Raw genomic sequence first — 19,034 nt, 5'->3', positions numbered from 1 at the left:
AAAACAAAAAGAAAAGATAGAGAAAAATCCTTCTTAGTAGGAAAAAAATGTGTTTATATACTCTACTGTTGTTGCAGTACTGGAGCCGGTATGAACACATTTACTGATATCAAAATGATACTTTTCTAAATGTTTTGCACAAACACGTCTATTCATTCAGCAAAGGACCTGAAACTTTAATAATCTTAAAAGTTTTCTGAAAACAAGCCACAATGCAGGAATTTGAAATCTTTTTATGTGATTGATGTACACTGGTAAAGCACTAAGCTAGTCTAGAAGCTACACTGTCTGAACTCTTTTACATCCTTTCCTAAAATTACACTTTGTTCATCCCATGAAACAGACGATTTAATTAACAGCTAACAACTGCGATTTCTCTTGCAGGTGAAAACCCACGAAAAATAAAGTGATGGCCGTCTATATCTGTCATCAGTATTACTTCCCACCTATTACTGCTGAACTGAAACTAGAGATCATGTCGAATAGAGAGAAAAAAACAATAGATTGCTCCTCCTGGATAGCCAAGATGCCCTTCAGCTCAATCCAAGGATGAGTCGATAGTGGAGGGAGCTCACTAATTCTGTATTCTAGGCAGGATCAAAATAGAAGGCGAGAGATATAAATAAAGAGAGTGGAAATGAGAACTTCACACATTCCAGCTTGTCAGAGGGCCAATGAAGATACATATTGTGGAGGCTGGTGGGACAGAGGAAATGGGACACTACCTTGGCCTAGCGCTTTGTGGGAGTTTTTTTTTTTGGCAAAGATGAGTTTCAATTTTTCTGTTTTATTTCTGGAAAAGCCGTTTTCACTTTCTATGGACACTACACTGCTAAGATAGATGGCTTTGATAGTAATCACATTCACATGTGATTGCTTGCTTTTGCAGAGGTGCGCGAGCGCGTGAGTATGTGTGTATTTACCTCCTGCATAACATTATCAGTCCTAGACTCTTTAAATCTCCCCAGGCATGTTTATATTTTTCCCATACTGACCATTTCCTGCCTATAAAATGTCCTACTTTGTTAGTCTCAGACTGTTTTATGGCTGTTGTTGCAGAGAACACTCCCCCTCCCTCCGCTTCCTTCCCTTTGGTAGAATTAAATTTAGAAAGAAAATCATTTTAATGAGAGTCAGGGGAGTGGGGATAAACGGATGGATTATCTTTGGAAAGAGAAGAACTAGCTCATTAAGGTGAGCTGTATCTCACAGCAATGTTCTGGTAATTACACGGCAGATAATGCCAACGAAAGGCTGCCTGCCTCTGCTGCAGCACATGCGCCATCTACTGGAGCGACCGCAATCAAAATGTGTACGCGTGTTTGCGTCATTGCACACTGTGCGTGCTCCCATCTGGAAAGCTCATTTTGGTGCCTAGACTTTTGCACAGCATGTTGTTTTAAACCTTCTGCACCTACACGAAATAGTTTTTACCTGCTTCTGTTCTTCGCCTAGGCTGTCCCACATGGAGGCCACGATCTTGGACACGTCCCCGAAGGTAGCATTTGGGTTTTGGCCCTTGATGGCTGCTTGGGTGTCTCTGAAGAAGAGCGCATATGCAGACACGGGTTTCTGTGGCTCGTTGGGGTCCTTCTTCTTCTTCTTCTTTTGAGGTTTGGGTTTGGGCTTCATCATTTCTGCTGAGGGTCGCTTCTCACTGCTTATCTGAAGACAGAAGAAATGGATGGGGAGAAAGAGAGACAAGGAAACCGTCATAAATCACTTCATAATTTCAGTTACCGCAGAAAGAAGTTTTATGTGCCCGATGCATTGGTTGGACAAGATACTCTAGTTTTTCCAGGGCATCATGTACAGTATATGTAGGTTATGCACAAACATACAATTTTGCACAATTTTAGAGAAAGTTGGACTAAATTTCAGTAGCAACCAAAACGTGCAAAAAACGGCGGTACTTTTAGTGTCCAAACTGATCTACACAGATTCTTGTGGGAAGCACAGTCAGGTGCTTAGCAGCACTGTTGCCTCACAGCATGGTCCTGGATTTGGATCCACTGACCAGCTGGGGCCTTTCTGTGTGGGCGTTGCATGTCTTCTCTCCAGGTAGGCATGGGTTAGGCTAATGAACAATTCTAGATTGGCCTTAGCTGTGAATATGAGCATCTCTTTGTGTTAACCCTGCAACAGACTGGTGACTTGCTCAGGATGTACCCTGCTTTTCACCCTATGACAGCTGAAGTGACCCCAAATTGGATATGTGAAAAAAAATAGCTGGTTAGATTCCTGTGTTATTTACTTTTCAGCATAAATAAAATACTGCCAGTGATACCTACTGATATAAATGTGAAAATCCCACATGACTTCCTTCTTGAACTATTAAGTCGAACCTTTTGCCTGTCTGGCAACCCGGATGCCAGCCTACCTAATAGTGTGACGACAACTCCACATCAGCTTTTTACCTCTGAGGGTTAAACAGCTGTAAAAAGATGGTTTTGGTCTCTATAGCTAATTAGCCACTTAGCTGAGTGGGAGGATTTACAGTTCCACTCAACCTTGTGAACGTTAAGGTGTAAAGTTCAGGGTGTGTTCACTTTGACTGACAGGTGGAGGAAGGCAGACATCTACATCTCCACTAAACTCACTGAACTTGACCTCTTGCCTTGTTTGTGGTGCCTTCAGGATTTTAGATTTAAATGCAGCTATGTGATAAATACAGTAATCTTAGTTCCAGTTTAATTTAAGCAGGTTTGGGTTATAGGGACATTTCCCAGTAAGTTTGCAAAATGTCACTAGTTGCTTAAATTAATGGCTGCAGAATTAATAGATATTTTATATTTTCCTTTTTTCCTCCTTTTTTAAAAAAATGCTTCTTTCAAGTGTACCAGAAATAATGGCATGTTTTCAGGAAACCAGCAGAGAGGGAATTTTCCACACACCCAGTTTGTCAACAATAATACACTGCAATCTCTCGACATTTTCAGGAGGCAAAACTGTTCACATCTGTGTGATGTACTTGATCCAATACACATGAATACATTCTCATTTTCCATGCAGGGCTTTGACTGGGAGTCAAATCCAGGTCACCTGATGCTGGATGTGATTCTATATGGAAATTGCCTTCTTTACGGAGATGAACGGAGACGGGAGAGGGAGCCAGGAGAGAGAGGGAGAAAGAGACGGTGAAGAAAAAGTGATGGCTTGATGTTGCCATTAGTAGCAGTGAAACATCAGTTAACCTGATTTCCTGGTTGCTCTAAAGGCAGAAAAAAAAACAATCTAATTTCCATCCATATCATAGAAATAATGACATGCGGAATATATGATGATATACATTGGTATTAAGTCAAATGAAAGATGCTGATGTGCACTCGTTGCGGTTGTCGGGTTACGCCGAGTTACTCAAACGTTGTTAAGAGCTCTGAGGGAAGTGACAGCGAATTCTTCTCTATTTTGGCAAACGCGCATCATCTCCAAGGCCAAGTTCCTGTTTAATCATGTTGCATTTTTAAAAAAACTTCTAACCATCTTTGAATGTTTGCTTTCATAATCCACTCATCCAGGGGGTTCAGTGGTAAAGCTCAGTGTGGGTGCAAACCGTGAAAAAAGATTTGTCCCCACGTGAGTATCGAACAGCAACTTTAGGACGTTCATTTCCATTCAATGCATACTTATCACTAGATTAAGCAAAGGCCGTGTTTTCCCCTTTCACCGTCGATTGGAAAACAAGAAACGACTGCCTTTGAAAACTGCATTGTTTTTAGCGAGGCATTTGCCAAACAACATACTGTATTCCACACAGCATGAAATTAACTAATCAAAATTCAAGGTCCAGGAGCACATTTGGCAGCTAAGGAAAACTTCAAAATGGCCTTTGTGGTGTGAAATGAATGAATGTTCCCCATTCAGGATGATGTGAAAGTATTGCTTGTCTATTTCACAGCTTACAGGTAATATTCTTTTTTTCCCCCCCGTGCGAGTGTGTGCGGTTTCATTAAAAAATAATCATCCCTCACTTTTAGGCAATGAGGCAGAAGACAGGCATTTGAAACGACATCTGTTCCACCCAAGCCTTTGAAGTGAAAATAGAATAAACTGAAGGTAGAGCTAATGGAATGACAAAACATAAAAAAGAAGAAGAAGAAGGCTAAATAATCGCCAGGAAAATTCACATGTATTCATACAGAGGAAAGAATGATGACACACAACAGCCCACAGCAGAATGCAATCAACCAGGAGAATAAAGGGCGTATTCTTTCATTTCTTTCTTTATTTCCACGTCTTATAATCAGAGATTCATGTTCTCAGCTCAAGTATATACAGTAAAAAGCTGACAGTGACTCTGAAAGATTAATAAAGATGGCTCACATACTTCTAAAGAGACAACAGTAAGTGAAAACTGCTCACTCTGCACAGTATTAATAATTTTCTCCCAGAAAAATAAGCAGGAAAAAAAAAATCACCCCCTCAGATGATTAATTTGTTCTCATCTTTCTTCAGCATGTTTCATCTAAATCTAATTGTGAAAGTGGTTTCCTTCATTTATGAGATTACCTTTATATATAAATATATATGTATTAAAAAAAAACAACTTAATGTAAACTTCTCTGCAAAAAAGGCAATTTAACATCGGATCTTTTTAACAAAGTACCACAGAGAAACACTTTGTATTAGAATATTAAACTAGGCCCACTGGCCTGTCATTTTGCCTGCTAAATAATCTTTTTGTTTTAATGCGCTCTGCCTGGTTTCCTCACACTCGAGCCCTGAACACCTATTAAGAGAAAACTCCACAGCTTTGACTTTATATTTAAGAAGACCAGTCTCATTAACCGACACAGTCTTCTGTAAAACGAAATATCTTTCAAATGAGAAAGTGAAAAAGTGATCGCAGCCATATTCATCACTATAGTTTTTTCTTTCTGGCCCTGCAAACTATCGACGCTGGATAAACACTTACCCACCACACAGCCAACTACACAATATCAAGCTTATTTTGCTGGGTTCTCTCGTGCAGGTGCAGTGAACAGTAATGATTATGACAGCTGTTGTTGTCAGTTGAGAAAAAGAGACAGTCACATCCCTTATTCATAATGCAACATCTCGTGGCTCCAGTGCATTCTGGTCTATTTTCTGATACTGCTACTGAGAAGACTGGTATCTTGTGCTCTTGCAAGATGGACTCTCTATGCAAAATGTCAAAACTTGAAACTCTTTTTATTATATGCTTACAACAGACAGATTTTAACGTGACTGATATTTGTTTCTTGTCTTGCATCACTTATATTGTGCTAAAGCTAGCTTAACATATGATGCCATGTTATTTACCAATTTATTTAGCCATCATTTTTATTTTTTATCATTTTGAAACACAAAGGGAAATGAGAGGGAAAACTCAACCCCTCATAATCTGAAGCTGTAACTTTAGTTTAAACACAGGCCTTCTTGTTTAATAAGTATTTATATTTACAGTGCTGGATGGATTCAGTGCAGCCACAACAGTTAAATTCACTGCAGCAGTGCAGAGGTCTCCTTTGGCTTATCTTCTAATTGTAGCTCGCAAAGTAAATCACTCACATGTTTTACATAAAAATGTAAAACGTGTAAATAACAAACTGTGGAAAAAAGTACCAAAGCAAATCCACCTGTAACAATTTACCATGATGTCTTTGGCATTTACATATAAAATCCGGCATTCACATTACAGACAGGCCAGACCAGACAGGTTTATTTAAGTATTTCAGAAACTGTTGATCTACTGGGATTTTCCCACACAACCATCTCTAACGTTCACGGTAAATAGTCCAAAAAAATATCCGGTGGGCGAAAATGCCTCGTTGATGTCAGAGGTCGGAGGAGAACGGCCAGACTGCTTCAAGCTGATAATTCAAAACAAGCACTCTTCGCAACCAAGGCATGCAGAATCTCTGAAAGCACAACACATGGAATCTTGAAGCAGACGAGACCAAACCTGGGCAGCAGAAGACTGGAAGACACTGACGAGTCTTAATTTCTGTCTTGTATCAACAGTTCAGTATGGTGGTGGTGGTGGTGTTAGGGATATTGTCTCAGCATGCTCTGGGCCTCTTAATATCAGCTGAGCATCACCTAAATGTCACTGTCAAGTATTGTTGCTGACTATGTTCTTCCCTTTATGACCACAGTGTACCCATCTTCTGATGGCTGCTTCCAGCAGGATAATGGACAATGTCACAAACCTGGTTTGTTGATCATGACAGTGAATTCACTGCACTCAAGAGGCCACCGCAGTCACCAGATTTCAATCCAACAGAGCACCCTTGGGATAAAGAATAAAAGTAGCTCTGAAGGCAAAGGGAAGTTCAACCTGCAGGGTGTACCTAACAGATTGGCTGATGAGTGCGTTTAATAACATTTTTTTAAAGTTAAGTAATTGCCTGCCAATTTTCTCCATGCAAGAGGACACAATGCACATTCACAGAGCAGACATACACTGATGGTAAAAAAGCTTTTAAAGACTGCAATTAGGGGGTCGACCAGAAACAGCACGCGGATGTCTTAGGTAAAAAACATCGTGTCCTGTACACAGCAGCAGAGACTAAATTTATTTCCAACACAGCTTTCTAGTTTACCAGGAAAAGATTGAACTATAGCGTCAGCCTTAGCTTGCTCATCCCATCAGCATTTCTGTTGTCTGAGAGCGAGAGAGATAGTGATGGAGAGAGAGAGAGGGCGAGAGAGATAGTGATGGAAAGAGAGAGAGAGAGAGAGAGATGGAAGGGGTGGTAGGTGAAGAGAGAGAGATAAGGAAAAGGAGGGGTAGCTGTGATTCTGAATGGACAGCACTGCACTGGCAAGACAAGATTAGAATTGACAGCCTGGTAACTGCGTCACTATCAAAACAGCAAAGAGAGAGAGAGAGGGGTGGAGGTGGATTTGGGGAATAGTGAAGAAAGTGAGATGCAAAAGAAAAGAAGAGTCGATCTAAAGAAAACAGAAGGAGTGAAAAGATATAAAAAGAAGAAGACTCGCAACGAGGACTGTGTGCACGCGCGGTGACTGACAAAGCTTAAGACAGATGAAAATTAGACAATAAAATCCGATAATAGCATGAGAGTGTATAAAAGTCTTTCTCCAATCACAGTCTTCTTATCATAGTCATTATCATATACAGTGAACAGCAAAGTGGAGAGTGCTGCATAATGTATCAGCTTTGAAAGGCCATAAAAACAAACAGGAACTACTCTAAGGTGATACAATGATGACTGTTATACAAAAGCAAATACTGGGCACAGCGCTAAATCAAAATGAATGCCATGCACTTGCAAAATCTACACACCTTGTTTCATAGATGCACACACACACACACACACACACACACACACGCTATTGGTTTTGAGTGTGTTACACAGTTTGATCTACACAGTAGCTCAAAGAAGAAGAAGAAGATAAAAACCTATTTTTACATGCTTTTTTTTTTGCAGTGAGTGTGCAGTGGCCCGGAGAATGAGCAACAGACTATGAGAGGGTTTTTAAATCTGCAGTTTAAGAACATCAATCGAAAGCCGGTAGTGAAATAAGCTTTGGCCGAGGACTGTAAAAGCAGATTTAACAAGCCGACGTCTCAATAACAAATCATCTAACATTGTTTTCCCGATACAGATTAGCACCTTAATGTTATCTCCAGAATAAAGTACACTTTGAAAGAGGCAAGAAGTGCCGGATGAAGCAAAACTGAGGATGTGGCTATTTACTGGAAATCTGAATGTAAACTGTTTCTTCACCTATCTGCATCACAAATTCCCACAATGGAAAGAAATGCGACATCCCTGATGCGCGCACTACTTTCTGTCGTATTTTAAAGGTTCTCCAACACTTACGCTCTACACTTCTCAGTGATGATGCAGAACGATGACATATAAATGGCTGCAATCCCCAATTCACTTTTCATTGTACAATCAACTGCTGCGTTTTTGATACACAGGGAAGTAGCAAATGATGAAGCGATTGCAGATGCAATTTGCGTAAACTGTCTGTGACTGTTGTTCAAAGTGGTGATTGCAGAGTAATAGCAGATTAAACCCAACGGTTCGTTCTTCAACCTGCACTAACTATTTTTTTTCTTTTTTTTGATCACATGGGGGCAGCGGACACAAGCTGTAAACACAGCGAGTCTGAAGCAAACCGCTTTCCTCTTTCACACTTACAGGAAATGTGGCACAGCAACATTTTTCATTACTGGTGTTGCTCTAATGTCCATCTGACGAATTTCAATCCAACATTTCCTTGTTTTCCTCTCAGTTTGGCTCCTCACCAACTGCTATCTGGCTCTTTATTGGCTAACCTTGAATGTTTGGCTTTTGGTTTTGTGTAGGAAATGTGTGTTTATTGTTTTTTTTTGATTGTTTGTTTTGGAAAACACCTGAAATATGATTCACAGACCTGATGGGAGTAGAATGTGTAGATAATTCTCATTGAGTTCATTACCATGACCGACCACTATTACACACAAGTGCTCGTAGGATCCACTGTTAATAACCACAGCCTTAAATTTAATAAACAATGAAGGAAATTCAATAATATATTTAGATTGCACTACAGTGGAATACATCTTTCAGCAAAACAAACGCGGACCTCTTCACAGTAGCTCAGTGAAGAGCTGCACAGCTTAGTGTGGCGGTTGCAGACACTTAAGCCTTTCTGGGTTAATAAATAGATAAATAGTCACAGTTAAAGCACCAGTAGTGAGAATAATGTGATTTCAAGATGCTATATATAATTTCTTTTCCTGTAATTTTCACCACAAGCTGGAACTCAGGGCAATAAGACAAAAATGAGCTCTTATAGATGCTGTAGAAGTGCAAAAATCTATTGTGCCAAACATCTGTAATAGCAATTGTGTAAAACGCACGTAAAACATAAGCAAGTCTTTGTTAAGTTTCTGTAATTTTGCTGTTTTGTTTTTTTTTAATTTTATAACATGCTCTTAGTCATTATTTAGATATCATTTTCAGCTATCATTTGAAAGTGCACCTGCACATGATGCAGTCAGGCCCGTTGTCTCAGAAAATGCTGGCAGGCAACATGAGAATGTAAACACATCTGAACGCGTCAGTCCTCTTTAAATTAAAAGTGACTGTAAATACCAGGACTGGCATCCAAAATTCCAGATGATCGTTAAACTTTTTTTTTCCCCACACAGGTTGAATGATACACAACATGTCATAGTCAACTTTGGATACAGGTTAACACAAATTCCTCTTATCTTACGCTACCAAACGCCGTGTTAGCCTGGTTTCTCTGTATTCCCCACATCCAGCTCAGGATGAAGACTTGATAGGTTAAAATAGGTCTTAAAATATATGCAGTGCCCTCCTCATCTGGAAGCAATTACAGCTCTATGTCAGACTGCCCATCTGTAAGCAATAAGCAGGACTGCATGTCAAAGCCGCTGCAAAGATCTCTGAGTGGAACCAGGCACTCGTCCAGAGAGCAGCACTCATCAAATAAAAAATACAGCCTGGCCTAAACAATAATGAACCGGAAGTGCACATTCGTGATCTTGATCTAGGAGACATGAAAGGATGTTAGCAGAATCGCATAGACCTGATATATAGATATATACATATATACATATATCTATATATACATAAAGAAGCCATTATGGAATTTGTATCCAGTTTTGGTACCATGCCATTACAAATACACAGGGTCATTATGATGGAGTATTTCTACAGTTTTGGGCTGCAATGTGGATTTGATTTCAACTAACATTCCTATTGCTGATACTTTAAATCCAAAGCCATTGCTGAACTAAGCTGCATGATTTATCTGACTCGGGAGAATGACTGACAGCTCTGAGAAGCTCCTCCCTACAAGCTCTGCCTAACAGCACTGGACCTACTTAATCAGCCTAAATTGCAAAGTCGAGGCCCTTGTATTTGGTAATGTGGTGAAAACAGTGGCAAGTGAGAGCTAATTAGATTAACGGTAGTTTAACGAGCTGTTGGAGGGGCCCCCGCAGATTGGATTTTAATAAATAGTGGCAAAAGCATCTGCTATGCACTTCCTGGCTCTGCTGGCATCCTAATTGGCCCCAGTGGGTTGCTGTATCTCAGCGCTACACAGTGCAATTTAAGAGGAGAAAAAGGCAAAAGAAAAAAAAGCTTATCTTCTGTCCAGGTAAGTCTGGGGAACGAAATAAAAAATATATCTGTATGATTGCGTGGCTTCACAAGCGAGCTTTATCAGTGTTAATACAATGCTAATGCAGTTACTCGACTTTTATCACCACATCCACAAAATGTCAAAGCAGGAAGAGAGTGCATCTGCAAGTCCAAATAGAGCAGATTTGAACATATTCATCTTTTCCTATTGTTTGTTTTCGAGATGATATGTTCCCATGATGAGGTCTTTGTAGAGGCAACAGCACAGAAAGGAAAAAACAATTAATCAAACATGAATGAGCGACCGTAGCAGGGTTATTTCCATAGCAACAGCCTGAGGGGACAACTTGAACCCTTTAATGTGAGCTGGTGATGTCTCTTTGTAAACATCTGCGCAGCGGGGGGAGAAAGCCAATGAGAGAGCCTGGCAACAGAGGCATCACAGGGCAGCAACCTCTTGGTATCAATCGAAGTTTCCATTATCTAGAGCTGAAAGGACCGAAAAGTGCTCTAAAACATTGCATTTTGAAGCATTTGGAGTTGATAAGTGTCTTTGTACTTGTGCTGTTAAATGCACGAAAACACCTAGGTGTTTTTTTCAGAAAAGCGTCTGGCTGATTAAAAGATAATATCTTATGCAAATGACAAGAAAAGAGTGATGTTACAAGGAATGAGTTAATTCTTGTAGACATAATTCACCTGGTTTAGCTGCTTGAAGAATCACTTGGATGGTTATCAAAGCCATTTATACAAACAGACTTTCTCAAAGTTGTGCCTCTTACACCAGCTAGAAATCACAGTCATAATCTCTCTCATAATCTCTCTTTGCACCCTGTAAGTGGTGGCCTCCAGCTGTGACCAACAACAGGCACCATGCAAGTGCACAAACAGCTTTTATCAAGGGTTTGCTTTTTGTTGGCCGCAAAGGCACCAGACTAATTGTCATTTCACAATTCCCATTTAAAGCAGCGGGAATTATCAAAGCAATCTGCCTTCTTTGTCCACTGGTGGAATTAAAATGCACGAACGCAGTCTTTGAATTTACAAAAGTAACAAGACTAACAAGAGTAATGCATGAAATGGAAAGAAAAAGAGAGCCTCGTGTTCTGAAAGTAACTTGATTGCAGTCTAAAAATGACTTAAAGACCATAAGTATACAGTAGCAGAATAGTAATTCAGTCAACCACAAAGCTCTCAGCTTGTAAAGGGGTACGTGAACAGCCTATAGTTTTCAGCGGTTTATGCTTAAGTCAACAATCCTTCAACAAATCTTCAATCAGTTCTCAGTCAAATGCACAGAAGCAAAAATCACACGTTTTCAGAAGCAGCATAGTCAGAAACAGTCTTTAAAAGCTCTAGAAAAAGATTTGAATAAGGAGTTTTTTCCACTCTCCCAGGGCTCAAACAACTCATCAGAGACTGGGCTAAATGCGGAGCACGACAGCACGACTGCTGGCAGCGGCAGGTATCCGTAACCTTCTTACAAACGCTCTCGTCCCAGACCTCATTGGTTCCCTGGGCGAGAGTAATGGCTTCTTTGCGCTGGGCTGCGCAGTGCTATTGTAGAATCACAGAGCGGTTAATTGAAACAAATGACTCTAATAATGGGACATTATCCCCACAGGCTGGCTTTGCGGTGGGCCTAATTAGCGTCGCGGTGGTGGCGAGGACGAGTCACCACACTGATCCCCTCATAGGAAGGCCCTCTTTTAAGTGGCCAGCATGGGATTCTCTGACTTGTAACATGTAAGGGCGCCAGGCGGTAAACATAAACATGTTTAGTCAACCCTCGTGTCGCCTGAGGGCCCACTGTGCCAGGTGCAGCTTTTTTCCCCGCGCTCGGCTAACTCTACCTTCCTGACTGAGCGAGCTCGAAAGGTTTATGATCATTTTAATTTGTTTTATGATGATTAAACCCCCCAAAACAAAGACTTTTCTCTCTTTATCATACATATCTAAATAAGCATATCACTTTTTTTATCTGATGACTGGTTCGGTGTCCGAATAATACATTGAACCTGTTCGATTCCCAAGCACAACAGGTGAAAATCAACACAATCTCACATTTGCAGCATTTTTGCGTGATAACTGATTATGATTTCAAAATTGCTCCACTTAATAATTTTGTTGATTACGCTCCCCGATTAATCAACAAATCATTTCACCAATTATTATGATTATTTACAATTTTTCACACCGTCGCATGGCATCGCGCTCGCCTTCGGAGTGCCAACGGCCTGTAACTAATGTGACAACACGGGACACTGTTTCCCAGACGTATTTTCATCACCGCTGGAATCTGTTTTTGGCATTACTAATTGTTTACTCTTGTACACGATGATCCTAGAAAGTCAGATATAATGCAGTGTTCAAATCTCTGTGACCAAGCTGTTTTAAATATTCATTAGATGTAACAGTTGCCTAAGGTTATTTGAATTAGCGGCATGAATATTCATGAGCCCCAATGAATGTGCATTTGTTTTTAAAGCTCAATCCGTTAATGCCCATCTTCATTACTCCATTTTGAACCCTGCATAATGAGCAGCGCAAAACAAAGCTTTACTTTTTTAAAAAGCCCGATTCTATTTTGAAGCCTACTTGTCTCGGTTTAAACGAAACGGGAATGCCCCACCAATTATCTTGCCGTCATTTCTTTTGACAGCTACAAGACACATTGTTCACCCCTGTTGTGGAGTGTAGCACTGAAGGGCATCTGTCTTTTTTTTCTTTCTTTTTTCCTCTCTCAATTTTTTTTTTTTTTTTTTTGTGAAATAGAAAGCCGCAACAGAAAATATTTCTACTGTTCCAAAAGTGATTTATCTGGGAACGTCACCAAGATGTCATATCTATTCCAGTGAAAGGCAGCAGAGCAAGCGGGTCATATGAGATATGTCTTAAAAAACCTACGATGGAAAAAAGATGGCTGTTTCAATTTAAAAGGAAAAAAAATCCAGCTTCACTGAGCATGTCATGTCAAACCCAACTCCGAATATTGAGAAAATATTTTAGATAAATCTACTTAAATAGTGGACAAAGGAAAGACTGACACCTTGCACTTCACCCTAAGTACTCAACAAACAGATTCTACTATGAACACTTTCTGTAAACTCAGCATCTCCGAATATCCTAAATATCTCAAACATGACCGTGTGCACTTTATTTTAACTCACTTTGATCTCTTCGATAGCTCAATAGCTTCATCTTACATCCATGCACTCTCCATAACCACAGCTGTCAATACGATTTTTATGTCACCGCCCTAAAACAGTTGTGGCCTTTCCGTAGCCGTTCCTTGTCGCAAATGCCAAGCGGTGCAAGTGAATTTCTTTCTCCAGATTAAACAAAATCAAATTAAGCCAAGCCAACCTAACCTTGCAGCTTACTCTTCTACTTTTTCTGGAGACAAAGGCAAACAAAGACACACGCACATATATCTATATATACACGCACATGGTCAACACACACATATATACCGAGCACCCACATGCTGCACAAATAGTAGCAGGGTGCAAACACGATCTACTTATGATGTGAAGACACCTTTAACTGCACTAAAGTAAGACCTTTTATTGGATGCACTGCATCTTAAAATTAATGCTTATGTTCAATCAAGATGGCTAAATATGAAAGTGAATGCTGAGCTTGCTGTAGTTTTCTATGCACAAGCCACCAAAAATGAACAGACCAACCAACCAAAACAACTCCGACTGACAACTTGTCCGTGATATCAACATCAACCTGTCAGCAGAGGGTCAAAACTGGCCTGTTAGTCACACATCGCTGTGCCAGAGATATTAAACTAGAACCACATATTTATCAAAGCTCTACACAATTCCTGGCTGGAGTCATGTGGCTGGATGTGTGTAAGAAACTTGTGAAATTGGCCAGTGTTTTTTTTTCTTTTTGGTGGCAGGGGTTTTCCTGCTCTGTAACTGGCCTCATTACACTAGTAATGAGACAGGGCCTCATGCTCTGTTTGAATATTTAAACACAGTGCCCCCCCCCTCAAGGCTCCACGTTGGGGCCGCTGTACAAACTCCTCCTCGACCTCTCATTACCGCCTCCCAGTGAGGGTCCCTCTTGCTTTAATTTTTTTATAAGAGACTGACCTTGCCTGCAACCCCCCCGCCTCCCCAGCCCCTCCTTCTCCCCTGCGCCACTGTGCCATCAGCCAGACCTGAATGATCAGGGCGCTTGTTGAACACGGGACCCCTGGGTGCCACCTCTCCACCAAGTGGCAGAAATGCTGGCAGCTGAGGATGAGACAGGGATTCTCCCTCAGCAATGAGCATTCGCACGACAGCATGTTACATTTCACAGTATCCAGTCATCCAAGACTTGGCTCGGTTCAGAGAAGCTGACAGACTAGGTCAGCGGTGTGAGGAGGAGTTTTGAGAATGTAGGAGCTTCGCTGATAGACAGCTCTGTCTTTTATAACAGCAGTGTTGATGCTGCTTCTTGTTGGAGTTCCTGTAAAAGGTGTAATTTTAAGTCTAAGAAATGGGTCAAAACTGGCAGTTGAGAACTGCTATGATGAACAACACGCAACCGCAGCAAAAAGGATCAACTTCTGGATCTCAACTAAGTGCTGGATTTGACAGATGAAAATAAAAATGGAAAAAAACCCAAAACAAAACAAAAACATACATCAGTGAATCTGAAACATTCAATGCATCTATTTGACAGATTTTTTTTTTGTTCCCTACATCCATTGCGCATCTCGTTGATTCACCAGCTACTGTAATAGTTCAGCTGCCTGTGGAATCACAATTAGATGGAAAAAAGAAATTTGTCTGACTAAAGGAAGAAAAAAAAAAAAAACAGGGCTTTTGAAGAGAAATGACTTCCGAGCGGTCAGAAAGCTCAAGATTATTAATACAGACTACAGCTACAAGGACAAACTGATGCAAAATTACTGTATGTGCCCATGCAGCACTGTGATGGTCAATCCACTGCTCTCAATCCTGTAATGATTTAACTCTGTTTGCTGTAGGATCGATGTGAGCTGAAAAAGCGAATCCCAAAGCAGCGAGAAGTTTACAGAGCTTTAGCCTTAGGCTAAATGTTGTACAAAAAACAGCAACAACATCCCTCGAGATGAAGCGTATCTGTTGCTCCAGCTGAGCTTGTACTTGTAGGAGGTTTTAAATGTGCAGTGAAGGATAGCTGTTACTGAAGAGAAGCGTATCCTTAAGGTAATGCTGTCGACTTTTTATTTGCTTCGGCGGCGGTGGTGAAAGAAGGCTGTTGAATGATTAGCGTTTTGGTTTTTCCCAGTTATCTCCTTCAATTTTGTGAGTTTATTGTAAGGTTTTTGTCAATACAATACAACAAAGGTAAAGGCTTGTCTCTTCATTGCTGCCCCTGGTTACACTGAGAGCTTATTTCTATCCACCCTTATTATTCTTTAAGCATGCAGCAGACATAAATTCAATCTTCCTTATTATACCTTTATCAGTATGAAATTAAGGTTAATTGACTTTGCTGGGGAAACATCAAATGAAACATCCCTAATGGAAGCAAAATGAAAATAACGTCATCTCCAATTGCGTTAAAATATTTCTCATATACAGCCTACTTTCCTATTCCTCAGCCTCAGAAATAAGCTCCTCTTGTCCCAGGAGATAATAAATGAATTGAATCCCCCCCTTCCCATTCCAACCCCACCACCACCACCACCACCCCTCCTCCTTCTTCCTTATCGGTCATCTATTTTTCCAGAGTAAGCTATTACTTGCTGGGGTTGCTAGGCAACAAGAAATATTAATAGCAGCTATTATTAGCCAGCCTCTGCTAGAGTAGTACTAAAATGTGGAAGTGGGAAACATGAATGTGTTACATAAATCTCTGGACCTTTCACAGTGTGTGCAAGTCTCTGTTTGTGCGGTGATTTATTACAATGACGGTTCATTTATGAGAAAAGGGGGTGTGAAATAAGAAAATGGAACATTACCCTGAAGGGCTATTTGAAAATAAATAATTGCAAAGGTGAAACAAAAGCTGTTTAAGAGGCAGGTACTCCCTCTTTGTTTGCTTCGAAATTGTTGCCGGCCAAAAAAAAGGGGGTTGGAGGCTTTATTGAACATACATACACGGACATAACATAAACTTTAAACGTGCTGTGCACACGCATTTGACGCAGGGTATGCGCTCTCATGTTAAAAGCTTAATCAACACTTTGTTTCGAGCGTTCACTCGCGCTAAAAAGCAGACAGACGTTCGAGCCAGCGGCATCGTCCTCCTGCACCCGAGCACATTCAGCAAAGTAGCCAGTGGATTGTGACCTAATCCTGAAGACTGGCTTTAATGGAGGCCTCAGCTACCACCCACGGAAAAAAAATAAGAGTCTGCATCTTATGCGGTTTGATTCTGAAAATCACATAAGACCTGATTAACGGGGGATAAATGCCACGGATGCTCACATTAAAGCATAAATATTCATGACGGAGGCCACGGAGAAAAAAAAAGTAATATTTATGTCAGATGAAAGTATATAACGCTGAATAATTCACCACGCGGGCCATCTATAATTCATTTGATTCGATCCTATGATTAAAGCATTTGAATGTGTTCGCCGGGGGTGTTTACATGTTCAGTCTGAAGCATGTTTAACACGGGAGAAAGTCCCTTTAACTGAGGGGAAGAATGGAGGTCCTTGGCGTCCTTTTGAAATAAAAAAAAGTAGCTGACAAGGGATCCCCTCCCTCCTCCCCCACCCACTCATCCTTACCCCTCTCCTTTTTGGATTTGCTGATTGTAACGAAAGAAAACGCGCCACAATGAGTTTCTCCATCCCTTCTTGGCTCATTTTCGAGGCAATGAAATCTTTGACTTGCGCAGCTGTGCAGATATTAAAGAAGTTCTGCTGCAGTGGTCTCGGTGTTAAGGAAACGGCAGCTCTCTGTATTTATGCTTAGACTTTGGCCTTGCTCAGACTTCAGCGCTGCTTCCTTGGCCTCGAACCAAGTTAATTATGACTCTAATAGAAGAATGCTTTCCCATTACGAAAAAACATGATCAGCATGCAGAAGAGTTGGTTATTTTGTGGCCTTACAGTTTATATATGTTTATATTGTTCGATGCAGCACATAAAATCTTAAAAGGACTAGAACATGTAAAACCTTCAGACGAAATGCTCTCTATGCTGACTTGCTGGATACCTTCCAATCCTCCGACCACAAAGACTAATAGCCTGGCACAGCGCTTGACTTGCATGAGCAGAAAGTGCCACAGCTAAAAAGGTGGACAAAAAAAAAAAAGTACTCACCGAGTGCATAGGCCCAGACAGGAGGTGAGTTTCCTGACCCAGCATGTTGGACATCATGAGTGCGGGCAGCTCGGGGTAGGAGTAGGTGTTGAGCAAGCCATTGTGTGGCAGGGAGTGAAAGGGGTAACCTGACTCGTGCTCCATGAGGTGGAGCAAAGAAGGGTCGGCGTGGTTCGGCGGTGTGATGGGGGGGATCTCGTAGTCTTCATCCCCAGCTCCTCCTCCTCCGCCACCACTGCCGCCTCTGCCCTGACTGGAGTAGCTCTGAAAAAGCAGAAGAAAAGCAATCTGTTTTTTAGAAGAGCATGAAGAGGAAAGGGGAAGACAGGATCGTTTACTTATTTTGGGAACAAAGTCGCAATAAGACTTCAGTTTTTTTCCCCCTAGCACACAGTCTATCAACAAACACAAAGAAAAATGCAAGGACAGGTCTTGTCTATGGGCGATCCTTCCGCCCCGGAGCGCTTATGTACCTGCATGTCAAAGCAGTGTCATAGTTAGTTACAATATCAATAAAACCCTTTCAGTGCTATTAGAAAGCATTTGAATGGCAAAACAAACTTGAGTAATCATCCGGGGAAGGAAACAGCTAACAAAAGACGCTCCTGAGTAAATAAAAAGCTTCATAATTAGCTTTTAAATGCACCTGCTGATTTCTGTTGTTTCCGTGTTGTTTGTGCAGACACTTCCAGACACCGCTGAACTGCGGCAGTCGATTCAGTGTGTTTTGCTGAAAATAAAATTAATTAGAAATGCAAATTTTTGTCGCACTTGCAAAAGTTAAAGAAATCATTCAACGCAAATGTACGCCGCAAATTAATTAGAGTTAGACAACAGATGTTGCACAGAATAATTCAGAAATCCTGACAGCTTTGAAGAAACAAACTGTCAGCCTGCACGCCTTTAAGATACAGTTAATCAAATTCATTACGTTGAAAAACGCCACTGACAGACAGTCACTTAGAGGCTATTTTATAAGCTTGTAATTATAATGCCAATCATATTTTTAGAAATGGAAGGAAAAAACTGGACTAGTCAAACCTCAGAGTCATTGTGAAATGTATGCAGAATATGCCAAATGACCCCAGCAGTTAAAACAGCACAGATTTTACGGCACTAATAAGGTGATACATGAGAAATGTCTTTTCCAGGGCCTATCTTGACATAATATTGCGCTGAGAAATATGGTTTTGTGCTCTCAAAAAGCATACAGAGGGTATTCACCAGGGAGTGAAAAGCAATTTTGTCAGAGGCAATCTGATGCCAACTCCCCTTTATAATGACTGAAGAAAATTAATCATCACAAATAATATTCCACTGTCAGCCATTCAAGAGCTTTTTAATAGAATTTTTATTATTCATGTCTCGTGGTACACATCAACTAGTCCGTTCTGCAACATTTCAGAAATCAATTCAATATCATCTTCGTGTAGGCTGTCATCTCGCCTGCCAGTGCAGCAATTCATCTTGCAAACAAATACTTTTAGCAAACAAATGGCAAGAAATGTTGAGGAACAGCTACAATGTCCCCACTAGCAGAACTGGTGCTTGAAGATAGGATAAAAGTCTGTCTAATGTGAACTATCATTAGGGAGAAAATAATAATAATAAAAGGGAGTATGTTTACCATCAGGGGATGATGTGCTATTTTCTCTTTCTCACAACAC

General features: G+C 40.7%; 1 protein-coding gene across 5 annotated transcripts in view; it reads right to left on the bottom strand.

Annotated features, from left to right (window-relative positions):
* Positions 1 to 19,034, bottom strand: part of LOC102299565 (TOX high mobility group box family member 2) — an 81,065-nt gene that overhangs the window by 5,937 nt on the left and 56,094 nt on the right. For 3 of the 5 annotated variants that reach the window (XM_042228118.1, XM_042228120.1, XM_042228121.1), the window contains 3 exons: positions 18,014 to 18,097; positions 17,368 to 17,631; positions 1,435 to 1,665 (listed from right to left, as the gene is read on the bottom strand). In XM_042228118.1, the coding sequence (XP_042084052.1) occupies positions 1,435 to 1,665; positions 17,368 to 17,631; positions 18,014 to 18,097 (579 nt within the window). The remainder of the gene's footprint in view (positions 1 to 1,434; positions 1,666 to 17,367; positions 17,632 to 18,013; positions 18,098 to 19,034) is intronic. The other 2 variants (XM_005946370.3, XM_005946372.3) reach the window with 1 other exon arrangement.

The sequence above is a fragment of the Haplochromis burtoni genome, unplaced genomic scaffold (assembly GCF_018398535.1).
Source record: "Haplochromis burtoni strain Fernald_Lab_line unplaced genomic scaffold, NCSU_Asbu1 Contig_306, whole genome shotgun sequence".
Taxonomy (NCBI): Eukaryota; Metazoa; Chordata; class Actinopteri; order Cichliformes; family Cichlidae; genus Haplochromis; species Haplochromis burtoni.
This window is presented reverse-complemented; position numbering and strand designations above follow the sequence as displayed.